Raw genomic sequence first — 11,462 nt, 5'->3', positions numbered from 1 at the left:
AAAAAAAAAAAAACGATTGGAAAAGTAATTAATTAGATTACTCGTTACTGAAAAATATAACGCCGTTAGTAACGCTGTTATACTCTAATGCCGTTATTACCAACACTGCACACATACACAAACAAACAAACACACAAACACAACACTGTTCCACACAGTAAAATGTAAGCAGTTAGTTGAGTCGCCATGGTAACTTCTGAGGGCAGGCTGCCAATCAATCAGATCATTAGGGAGAGAGGAGTTCTGTGGCTTTCTGCACATGTACACGCAGACAGAGAGACCGTCAGACACACACACACACACACACAGGTTTTCAGCTCACATTCATCAACCTCTCAATTATTTTATACTTCTGATGTAAACATCTCCTACAGTATCTATCTATAAACCCTTTGTCTCTTTTTTTCTCTCTTTTTCTTTCTTTCTTTTAAAAATTCAAAATTCAAAAAAAACTTTATTCATCCCCAAGGGGCAATTAAAAAGCACGCTGAGCAGTTCAGGTAAGATCACAATAAACAGCAAACACTCACACACACACACGCACACACACACACACACACACACACACACACACACACACACACACACACAAGTATGAGATAAATAAATAAATAATAAGTAATGCAACTTTAAAGTGCAGTGCATTCATGTCCTTCAGGCCAATCAAGTCCAGTCCAACCCTCCACACAACTTAGGAGGTGAGTGGTGGGTGGAGGGTGATGGGTGGTTGGGTGGGGCTGGGTTGAAGTGACTGGATGGGGATGGGCTGGGGGCATTGGGTGGGGCTGGGATTGGGTGGGGCTCCACACAGTTCTTGGGCCAGCGATGGCTGCGAGTTGAGCAGGAGGACAGCTCTGGGCACAAAGGTCGCCCTCCTTCTCTGAGTCCCAAAGCCATCAATATACAGAGAACTGTCGCTGTCATTGCTACTGAGCCAGGTTTCCGTAAATGCCAAAATTGCGGCTGTCCTGTACTCGTACATGTATGTCGCATTAGCTTGTAGTTCGTCTGTCTTGTTCCGTATTGAGCGCACATTGGCTAAGATAACAGAGGGAAGCGGCTGGTGTTTACCTCTTTCCCGTTTGAGTCTGGCTCTCACTCCGCTCTTTTTCTTCCTTCCCCGCCGGGTTCTTTTCCCTTTGTTATCCGGGGCGTAGCTGGATCGAGGGACGTGGAGTATCTCCTCTGGAAGCGTCCCCGTTCCAGGCGCTTGAGTGGCGTGGAGCCGAAGCTGCAGTAGGAAGTCTCTGGAGTACACAACTCGCTGGTTGAGCTCCGTGCCCGACGAGTAATCCGCAATGTGCATAAGTTAACAGAAGCACCAGTATAAAAAACAGGCCCAGGTAATCCATTGCACTTAAAGTTGCAGTCCCAAGACAAAAGAAGCGTAGAAAGATTAAAAAGAAAGAAAGTTAAAAAGTTAAAAGAACTGCTCAGCACGCCAGCCGGTCAACCGCACGAGCAGCGACCCGGAAGTAATGTCACAGTCCCTCATTTGTATTTTACATAACTTCTTTCTATCTTTCCCTCCCTATCCATCCATCCATCTACCTCTTTCTATCTATCATCCCCCTCTCTCTTTTTCTTCTTTCTTTCTTTCTTTCACCCCATTTCTTTTTACTTCTTTGTTTCTTTCTGTTTTTCTTTCTACTCCTTTTCTCTTTCTGTTTCTACCCCATTTCGTTCTTTCTTTCTACTGCTCTCTGTATATCTCTCTCTTTCATTTATCCACCCCAATATCTTTCCTTCTTTCTTACTACTCCTCTGTCTCTTTCATTCATTCTCTATTCTCTTTATGTTCTATTATTCTGTTTTTCTTACCTTTTTCTTTCTCTATCTACCCTTCTCTCTGTGTCTTCTTTCTTTCTGTCCTTTTGTTCTTTCTTTCTTTCTTTCTCCATCTACCCTTCCCATTTTCTTTCTTTCCTTCTGTCCTTTTCTTCTTTCTTTCTTTCTTCAGCTCATTCAGCATTGTTTCAACAATTTCTTCGGCTCATTCAGCATTGCTTTCAGCATTCACACCATTTCCATTCTTGGAAATGTTTTTTCTAGTTATTTTCTGTTAACCATTAAAGGGACAACAAGGAGTTTCTATTTGGTTATAAAAAAGTCTCACGTTAATGTGGATGAATCTACGCTACCAACACTTGTTAATGGGCCCATTTTCGATAAATATATCGTTTTGTCTCTATCGTTGTTTTGTTATTATTAGTGGTGGCGGAAATGCTGGGCGAGCCGACCAGCGTTTCTTTACTTTCGGTTTCGTGGAGAGTCATGAGAATAACGCCGCCGAATCGCTGTTTATGGTCGGAACTACGACGGTATGTGATCGTCTTCGAACCTCTGACTTTCATTCTTGATTAATGAAAACATGAGTCCGTCTTGTGCCGGTCCAAGAATTTCATGGTGCGCCCGAAGGCTCATAAATGTACAGTAGTGTGAAAACGCTTCGCTTTTCCAAAACTCCTCGTTGTCCCTTTAAACATTTTACCAGCAGATCACCTTTATTACACTGAGTTGATCTCAGGACAGGTACATGTCATCCTTTTTTATGTGTTTTTATTGAAGCACTGTCATTATCTCTCAGAAGCCTCGGTTTCACTTGAGAGGAAACAGCCAACGTTGGTATAAAGCTGGAGCGTGAGAACAGAGAAGGTAAATATCTGGACTGTGCTGAATATGTGATTATACTCTATTATTGTGATATTTTTTGTTGACCATTAATTTCATTTCAACATTTTACACATTCCGAGATTCTGTGTTTTAATGATCTATTTTAATGAGCTATTGGGATCATAGCTGCAATGAATAGCTCCTTTTGTTAACATTTACTGCTGATTATTGTTTTAATTAATCAATAGATTGTTTGGTGTATACAGTATGGTAAAATGCTTAGAAATTCAAGTTATAATTCAAATTTTCAAACCATATCTAAAACCCAGATTCGCAATTTACTGTAAAGGCAACAGTAGTTTTGCCTGGACTGTGCTGAATCTTTGATTATATAGCCTACTATTACTGTAGTATTTTTCTGTTCACCATTCAACATTTTACCAGCAGTTCACCGTTATAACACTGAGTTGAGTTGATCACTGGACCTGTAGGTGTGTTGCTGTTGCCCTCAGGCAACAAAACAATTTTTGGCCTGTCACATCTCCACAATGCATCCCTTTTAATGATATAATACTTCAAAAAAGAGAGAAGACCATAGAGAACAAATAACAATGCTTTAATTTATCAAATGACTTTCAGGAAGCCATACTGAAACCCTTTTTTGCAAACAGGTTTGCCATTTTGCTCCACTAAAATGGTCTGAAAACATAACTTCCTATATTTACACTAATAGATTAGTAAAGTTTATTTTTTAATAGTTCCATGCAATTTATTTACTTATTAAATAATGGAAACTTGTTAAAATTTTGAGACAAAAAAACACATTTTTTTACCCCAATGGCATCATAATGCGTACCATGGGGGGCTAATGTGTTTTTACAGAAACACAGTTATGATCTCTTAGAATCCTCAGTTTTTCATAAGAGGAAACGGCCTACGTTGGTTTAAAACTGAAGAGTGAGAACAGCGAAGGTAAAAATGGTTCATGTCTGGTGTCCCGGTTTTAGTTTAAGTTTAGTTTAAACATTTATATTTATAACTCGGAACTCATTGAGGGAGACCCCCATTTTCAATGGGGCCGAGTGCACATACAGAAATCACAAAAAACACACGCAGAACAATTCACAATCCATCAATCAAAGCAAGAACATGACATTTCACACTGTTGCTTTAATTTGTTTAGGGACAGTGGAGAAACCAATTTCCAACCAAAGAGTGTGCAGCAGAAACGGAAAAGGCAGTTTTGTCCAAGTCTGTTCAATAGTAAGAAGAAGAAACCAATCATTGTGCAGGGTAGGGTAGTGATGGTCACGCAAGGATAACAGAGATGTAGTCAGGAGATTTGCAGAGAAGTGCTTTAAAAATAAACAATAACCAGTGAGCCTCTCGCCTCATTGGAAGGGATGGTAAAGCAGTAAAGCAATATAAAAGACAATGATGGGTGTCATAGCTAGTAGCACCAGTAATAAATCTTAGTGCAGCGTGACAGACAGAGTCCAAGGTTTCTAGACTTGATGCAGCTGCATGTCTGTACATTACATCACCATAATCAAGAATGGAAAGGAGAGTTGCTTCCATAATCCTCTCCCTACAGAACATTGGAAAACAAGATTTATTTCTGTACAGGAAACCAACCTGACACAGCTTACAGGCAAGGTTATAGATATGATGATTAAAAGAGAATTTGTGGTCTCCAAATACCCAAGTATTTATACTCCTAGACCCTTCCAACACGGGAGCAATTTAATGAAGAAATCAAAACATTATCACTAACAGTTTTAGAACTAGGAAATATCATACATTTTGTCTTGTCTGCAGTCAGAACAAGCTTAGTATCAAGTAAAGTTGACTGAAAGTTGAAATTTTCAATGCAAAGGTAAGATCATTTATGTACAAACTAAACAGGATTGGTCCCATAATTGATCCCTGAGGAACACCTTTAGAGATTGGTAGCGAGTTTGATTTAACATTCCCTTACACACTGGTGTCTCTCAAAAAGATAATCTGGGGCCAAGTCGCGGCCCGGGGGCTGCAGTCAAAGTAGGGATGCCCTGGAAAACTTCCCCAGGGAGGCATCCAAAACAGATGCCTGAACCACCTCACTATCATTCAAAATGTTGAATTTGCCTTGTGCTGGTGAATGGTGGAAGACAAAACTTGTGTATTTTAGGACCTTTGTTTTCCTCTTGTCTTCTGGTTTGTAAAGATCATATTGTATAAAATGTCCGTTTGCAGGTTTTTAGTTTTATCAACATTGTTCTCAGAGTTGTGTCCTCTTCTGCAGGTTGCCCTCATCACTGCAACAATGACCAAAATTGAACCTCCTGAAGTCTCAAAGCCTCAGCTGGGTGAGAGCTGACAATCACACACTCATGTCTCTATTTAATTCATCTCAGGCCAGAGAAATGTCTTAAAATGTCTGTTCTTTCAGATTACACCTATATTTTATCTTCTTTCAGGATGTACAAATTTGTTTCTGTGCGCCCTGTCTATTGCTGGTATTGCAATTGGTGAGTGAGTTGTGCATATTCACAGACATGCTTTTCAGGGGTATCTGAATTCATGCCAGAAAGTCAGGACATTAGTGACCCTGCTCACTGACAGATCTCTTCTGTGTCCAACAGGGTCAGTGTATCTGAATGAGTGCCCACAGCAGCCCTTCATCCCCATCTATCTGATCGTGGTGGGGGTGTTTGGCCTGGTGATGGCCCCGTCCTCCCTGTTTTACAACAAGTGGGTTACTGAAAACTGCTCGAACACACTCAGAATAGTCTACGCGATATTGGGCTCACTGACGCCTTTCTTCCTCTTCTGCTGGTTCATAGCTGGTGAGTGAAGAGATAGTAGGTCATAAACATGTTTACAAACTAAATCATAGCATGAGATCACCATGATTTTAAAGACATAAAACAGTAGATTGTAATGTTTTAATTAGATGAGATAAGATGATGGTTTTAATCAGTCTTAAAAGCCCTCCTGTTTATTTGATGTTTGTTTCACCTCTTCCATGAAAGGTAGGGTAGGGTTGGAAAACAGTTCTAGCAGGGCCACATTGCGTAGAAAAGCTTGTTCAGCGTTGGGTTCACATCAAGGTGAAGCCCTGCTACACGCAACAGTATCGCGGAAAGCCTCGTCATTCACACTGGGTCCAAATACCCAATGTACAGTAATCCCAATGTGAGCACCGCGGCTTTCCACGATACTGTCACGTATAGCGGGGCTTCACTGCACACCTCCAGCTTTTTCTCAAGGTTTATTCACATGAAAGAAGACACTTGATATCATTATAAGCCACCCAGCATCCAGCATAGAGCTACATTGCCACCTTGACTTCAGTGTGGTACACTGCATCATTGGCATCGTCATTTCCACGTGTAACTCTTGAAGACGCGATTTGTGCATGAAGAGCGGTATGTGCAGAGGAGGAAGGGAGGGAAAGAGTCGTCACACCAACATCACACCATCTTTTTGACATATGAACCATTCATGTGCAATTTAGTCAGAGTTTATGTGTGATATCTTTAGTAATGGTTTAAAAGCGTTATGTGAAGACCTTGACAAACCACACAAACCTACTCAGTTTGTCCTTGAGTCCAAGTGGGCAGTTGTGCAAAAAAAATGAAGAGATTCCCTGCAGGAGTTCTGGAGATGTTGTACTCAATAGGCCAAAGTCATGTTTTGCGAGGTCATCCTGACTTTGACCTTTGACCTCTAGCCACCAAAATCTAATCAGTTCATTCCTGAACCCATGTGAACTTTTTTTTTTTTTTTTTTTTTTTTTTAGAGATGTCACTGTGACTTTGACCTTTGATCACCAAAATCATTTCAAGACTCTTTAATGTAACTGTACATTTTACCAAAGGGGGTTGGTGTGTTAAAGTCTGAGACTGTGATCAGTGTCTTACAAGGTTTTTTTCTCTAGGTAACGTGTGGATCTACTCAATCTATGTGCCAAACTACAACAAAAACATGACGCACGTGGAACCGTACTGCAACAAGACACTCTACCAGTTTGCCTTCTGGACCACCACCGTGGTCTACATCCTCCTACTGTTCTGCTGCTGCTGCTGCGGCGGCAGCAGCTACAAGTCTAAAATCTTTAAAACGTCTAAAAGCTCTACTACTGTTGAAACTAGTGGTTCCTCTGTTACTGTTACGTATGTGTCCAGCCTCGGAAACAACAACGTTCCAGTTTAGACTTGAGCAGTGCGAAACACATCAGAGTGAACGTTGTAATAGATACTCAACACAAATTATCATCAAGTTTCCTCAGTGCTGAGCCTATTCTATTAATGCTTTACTAATGTGCATCGAAACAATCAAATCCAATTAAGACCTACTGTATAATAACCTGTAATGGTTACATTTATCCCATCCAAGTAATTGAACTCAATAAAGCCATCATATTTTGATGAATGTTTAGTCTGTAAATTGAAAAATTGTGAAAATTGCCAAATACAAGTTATCAGTGCCAAAGCTAACATCATACATATTGTGCTACAATGTTTAATGTTAGATTTTTTTTGTTTAAGTCTTCTTCACCTTCAACTAATGTTTGAAAGATTAGAAACCACTAAATTAATTCACTTGTCCTGATATACAATCTAATATAAAACTCAACAAAGATGAAATTCAAGACAAGACCAAGAGAGTGTTTGTTAGTAAAGAAAGAAGATAGTGTAGATTTTGTTAAAAACTCAAATGATTGTATGTTTGCTAAACTGTTGCCTAGTTCCAACACAGAGTTGATAAACGAATCATTAAAACTATTGGCAATGATCAAGCTCTCATCCCCTTTTTTCCCCCTAAGAGTTGGTCAGTGCTTTTCTGTGGCAGTTAAGAGTTGCCCTTTGCTCGTGTTTTAGAATTCAGGAAAAGGTTTGCTTTGGCCTTCCTATGTTGCCATATGGTTTTATCAAATCAAATAAATCAAATAAACTTTGCAGTCCCGTAAGGGAAATTTGTCTTGGCAAGTGGTGTTATTTCTACAGCATTTATATATTAAACGATCAGTGTCTAGTGTCTGATTTTAAATATTTTTTCAGGGCTGCGTCCCTTTCTTTCATTAATTGCCATGATGTGTTGTTCATGTGTTGCTTTCTGTAGGGGATGCTTTCAGTAGTCCCTGCAGGCTTGCTCACTATCTTTGTCTTTCATGATGCTTTCCCAGTTTGTTAGTTTGATCTCATTTTCAAAGTGTTGCATTTCTCTCATACAGGAATAAGTGAGGTGTAATTTTTCGTCGTGTCTTTGATAGATGTCTTGCAAATAGGGTGAGTCTGGTCAGGTAATATGTTTGCATCCATATCACAGTCAGTGACTATAAGTGAGAGCTCTGTACACAATTCACAGTAGCAACCCTGCTGCCAGTAGTTTACTGTAAAATCAAGAAAATATTGTAATTCAGTGCATGGTGTTTTGACGATTGTTGTCACAGTGGATTCCCTAACTTCATAGAGCTGACAGTAATTGGTGCTTTTTACTTTTATAACACTGACTTGATCACGTATGGACTTATGTATGTACGTACCAACACGTACACTGAGTTCCTGTTTCTCTGTGGTTTTACTGAAGCACACTCATGGTCTCTCAGTAGCTTCAGCTTCTCATGAGAGGAAACAACCACCGTTGGTTTAAAGCTGAGGAGGGAGAACAAAGAAGGTAAAGATCTGGACTGTGCTGAATATTTGATTATATATTATTGCGATATTTTCTGTTCACCGCTATTTCCACAATAGAAGTAAAAAACAGCACGCACATCCTAGTTGGGTGGGTGCTGGACCAAGAAAAATGTGACATGAGGTTAAAGAAAAGTCTGCTATGCCAAAAGAGCTCCAATGCAAAAATGTATTAATGCTACATGACGTTTCGAGCACCACCGGCTCTTCTAACACCTGAGGAAGAGCCGGTGGTGCTCGAACGTCATGTAGCTTTAATACATTTTTGCATTGGAGTTCTTTTGGTGTTGTGGACTTTTCTTTACTCTCAACCATTATTTCCATTTCAACAGATTTTTACACACATAGTGCATTTACTTCTGAGAGATTCAGTGTTTTAATGATCATTTATTGGGATCATAGCTGCAATGACTAGCTCCTTTTTGTTAGTACTGGTTATTGTTTAAATTAATCAATGGATTGTTTGGTGTATAATGTATAGTCAAATATTCAAAAATTCTTATTAGTATTCACATTTTTTAAATGACCATCTCTAAAATCGAGATTCTCAGTTTACTGTAATAAAAAACAAAGACAACAGCAGATCCCGGTGTCTCAGATGCAAATTTTTCTTGCTTGAAAATTTTTTCAAAATTATTTTGTTATCAAGATAGGTGCTGTAATTAAGTATGATTGATTAATTGATGATTAGTTTCAGTTGTCATGGTTATAAAATGATCAACTTTATACCATCCTTCAAGTGGAAAATGTTGAGTTTGTCTTGTGCTGCTGAATGATGGTAGACAAAACTTGTGTATTTTAAGACCTTTATTTTCCTCTTGTCTTCTGGTTTATAAAGATCATGTTGTATCAAATGTCACTGTCAGTTTACAGGTTTTAAGTTTTATCTTCCACATTGTTCTCAGATCTGTCTCCTCCTCTGCAGGTTGGAGCCCTCATCACTGCTACAATGTCCAACATCAATTTTTTTCAACGCCTCCCCAAACCTCCTCAACTCTTACTGTGGACGCTGGGTGAGAGCCAATGGTCACACACTCTTGTCTCTATTAGATTTATCTCAGGTTCAGAGAAGAGTTTTAAAGTGTCTGCTATTTTCTCTTCTTTCAGGATCTTCCAGGCTGTTTCTGGGCATCCTGCCTTCTGCACATATTATTATTGGTGAGTGAGTTGTGCACATTTAATGGTGATGAATGATGTGCACATTTCACATGCATTAATACCAGAACGTCTTGACATAGACTCTGCACACTGACAGATCTCTTCTGTGTCCAACAGGGACAATGTATCTGAATGAGTGTCCACAGCAGCCCTACATCCCCATCTATCTGATCGTGTTGGGGGTGTTCAGCCTGCTGCTGGCCCTGTTCTCCTGCCTGCCCCAGCATTCATCCTCCCAGGAGGATAAAGACCACATCTCCAAACTACTCAGTAAATTCTGCATGATGTGGAACTCACTTACATCTTTTTTCATTGCCTTCATAGCTGGTGAGTGGAGACAGATAGTAGATGATGACACATTTACAAACTAAATTATAGCATGAGATCGGCATGGTTTTAAAGACATAAAGTACAACAGTACAATGCAACAGGAGATCGTAATGATTTTAATTAGTTACGATAAGATAAGGAATAAGAATGGCTTCAATAATTCTTAAGATGACCTCTGTTTATTTAAAGCAGAAGTAAGCGATATTTTTGTGTTAATATAAGTCTTAAATAGTTCTATCTTCCGACAGCAATCACTTCTATAGAGTGTTGGGACCGAAACACGGGTCTGTCAGTCACTCTGCTCTGCTCTGAGCCGAGGAGAAAACTTTTCTCGTATCCTACAAGTTTTATCCAATGAGGAGAGAGAACGGCATGAAGGGCTGTGTGTGCAGCCAAGGGATGCGCGTGAATGTGGTGACGTAGGGACGAGGACCAATAGATCCATGACGAGGGCGGGGGCTGCTAACTCCATCGGCTGACAAGAAGTTATGGTGCGTTCAAGGCAACCCGTAACTCGTGTTTTTCCGACCTGTGAAGTCGTACCAGTTCGATCTGGTACGAGTTCACGGGTCGGAAGTTACGAGTGGCCATTATAGTGCAGTTTCACAGGTAAAACAGGTCGGAAAAACACGAGCGGGTTGCCTGGAACGCTACAAAGTCGTAAGTCGTGACTTGAAGCTGTAATTTACGGTTTCAAAAGCCTGCAGCATTAGCCAAAACGACCGGATCGCTTACTTCTGCTTTAATGTAACACACTGGAGGAAATCCCTATGAAAGACAAATAGAGGCTTCTCTTTAACTCCACCTTGTCCAATATTTCTTTTATAATTTTCTTTCCTCCATCAAAGTGCTCCAACTGGAGAATCAACACACTGTAGTGACATGTAGCAGCCTCTCGATGTCCATGTAATGATTCCCTGAAGATCCAATGCTAACCCGTTACTCCCTTCACAGTGTGTGGATCCAACCTTCTGTATTTTAGATGATTAAAATGATCCAGTCTCTAGTCTCAGTAAAAGCAGGGCTGAGATATTAAAAGATTATTGAGATGAAATCTTATTTGAGTTTTATTTTGATAGAAAGAAATAGAGCCACCTGCTGGCATTAGATGTGCATTATGCCCTCATTACAATCATCCATTAAATTAATCTCCATTAAAATTCTCTAAAGGTATTAAATCATAAGGCCATTTTTTTTTCTAGGAAATGTGTGGATCTACCCAATCTATGAGCCCAACTACAACAAGACCATGACAGACGTGGGACCGTACTGCGACAAGACCGTCTACCTGTTTGCCGTTGGGAGCACTGCTCTGGTCTACATCCTCCTGGCTCTGTTACTGTTCTACTACTGCTACATTCGCCTCCGCTCCTGCCTGAATGGCTCAGAAACGACCACAGCACAGTTTGAGTTGAGCAGTAGGAAACACATCAGAGAGAACGTTGGTTTTTAAATTCACAATGTGCAGCACGAGACTAATACGCGTCATTTTAACACCAACCAACAGATCCATGCTTAACTCGAAAATTAGACAGATTCTAACACAGATTATATATAATATAAAATATTATATATAATTGAAAGGGAAGGGGGTTGGGGAAAATTTTATTTCAAAATCCGGAACATACACACAACAAGGAGCTTTTGTGTTTCTATCTGTGGAACTAAACTACGGAACAGTTT

At 39.9% G+C, this 11,462-nt stretch overlaps 2 protein-coding genes across 2 annotated transcripts; both read left to right on the top strand.

Moving 5' to 3' along the window:
* The first annotated feature begins 4,918 nt into the window (after nucleotides 1–4,918).
* On the top strand, nucleotides 4,919–6,834 carry LOC146969255 (transmembrane protein 272-like). The gene is made up of 4 exons (XM_085759371.1): nucleotides 4,919–4,961; nucleotides 5,073–5,123; nucleotides 5,238–5,441; nucleotides 6,536–6,834. Exons 1-4 carry the CDS (start codon nucleotides 4,919–4,921, stop codon nucleotides 6,808–6,810), a joined length of 573 nt encoding a protein of 190 aa, XP_085615497.1. The 3' UTR covers nucleotides 6,811–6,834.
* Nucleotides 6,835–9,240: 2,406 nt separating this feature from the next.
* Nucleotides 9,241–11,232, top strand: LOC146969254 (transmembrane protein 272-like). The gene is made up of 4 exons (XM_085759370.1): nucleotides 9,241–9,304; nucleotides 9,399–9,449; nucleotides 9,567–9,776; nucleotides 10,982–11,232. Exons 1-4 carry the CDS (start codon nucleotides 9,241–9,243, stop codon nucleotides 11,230–11,232), a joined length of 576 nt encoding a protein of 191 aa, XP_085615496.1.
* The last annotated feature ends 230 nt before the right edge of the window (nucleotides 11,233–11,462 follow it).

This window comes from Trachurus japonicus, chromosome 18 (assembly GCF_045865225.1).
Source record: "Trachurus japonicus isolate A0001 chromosome 18, Traja_1.0".
In the NCBI taxonomy this organism is placed as follows: domain Eukaryota; kingdom Metazoa; phylum Chordata; class Actinopteri; order Carangiformes; family Carangidae; genus Trachurus; species Trachurus japonicus.
The sequence above is the reverse complement of the archived record's forward strand: the minus strand, read 5'-3'. Positions and strand labels throughout refer to the sequence as shown.

Coding starts and splice junctions, on each gene's coding strand:
- LOC146969255 (XM_085759371.1), top strand. CDS start 4,919: ATGACCAAAATTGAACCTCCTGAAGTCTCAAAGCCTCAGCTGG. Junction 5,124..5,237: donor TATTGCTGGTATTGCAATTG/GTGAGTGAGTTG, acceptor TGTGTCCAACAG/GGTCAGTGTATCTGAATGAG. Junction 5,442..6,535: donor CTTCTGCTGGTTCATAGCTG/GTGAGTGAAGAG, acceptor TTTTTTCTCTAG/GTAACGTGTGGATCTACTCA.
- LOC146969254 (XM_085759370.1), top strand. CDS start 9,241: ATGTCCAACATCAATTTTTTTCAACGCCTCCCCAAACCTCCTCAACTC. Junction 9,305..9,398: donor ACTCTTACTGTGGACGCTGG/GTGAGAGCCAAT, acceptor CTCTTCTTTCAG/GATCTTCCAGGCTGTTTCTG. Junction 9,777..10,981: donor TTTCATTGCCTTCATAGCTG/GTGAGTGGAGAC, acceptor TTTTTTTTCTAG/GAAATGTGTGGATCTACCCA.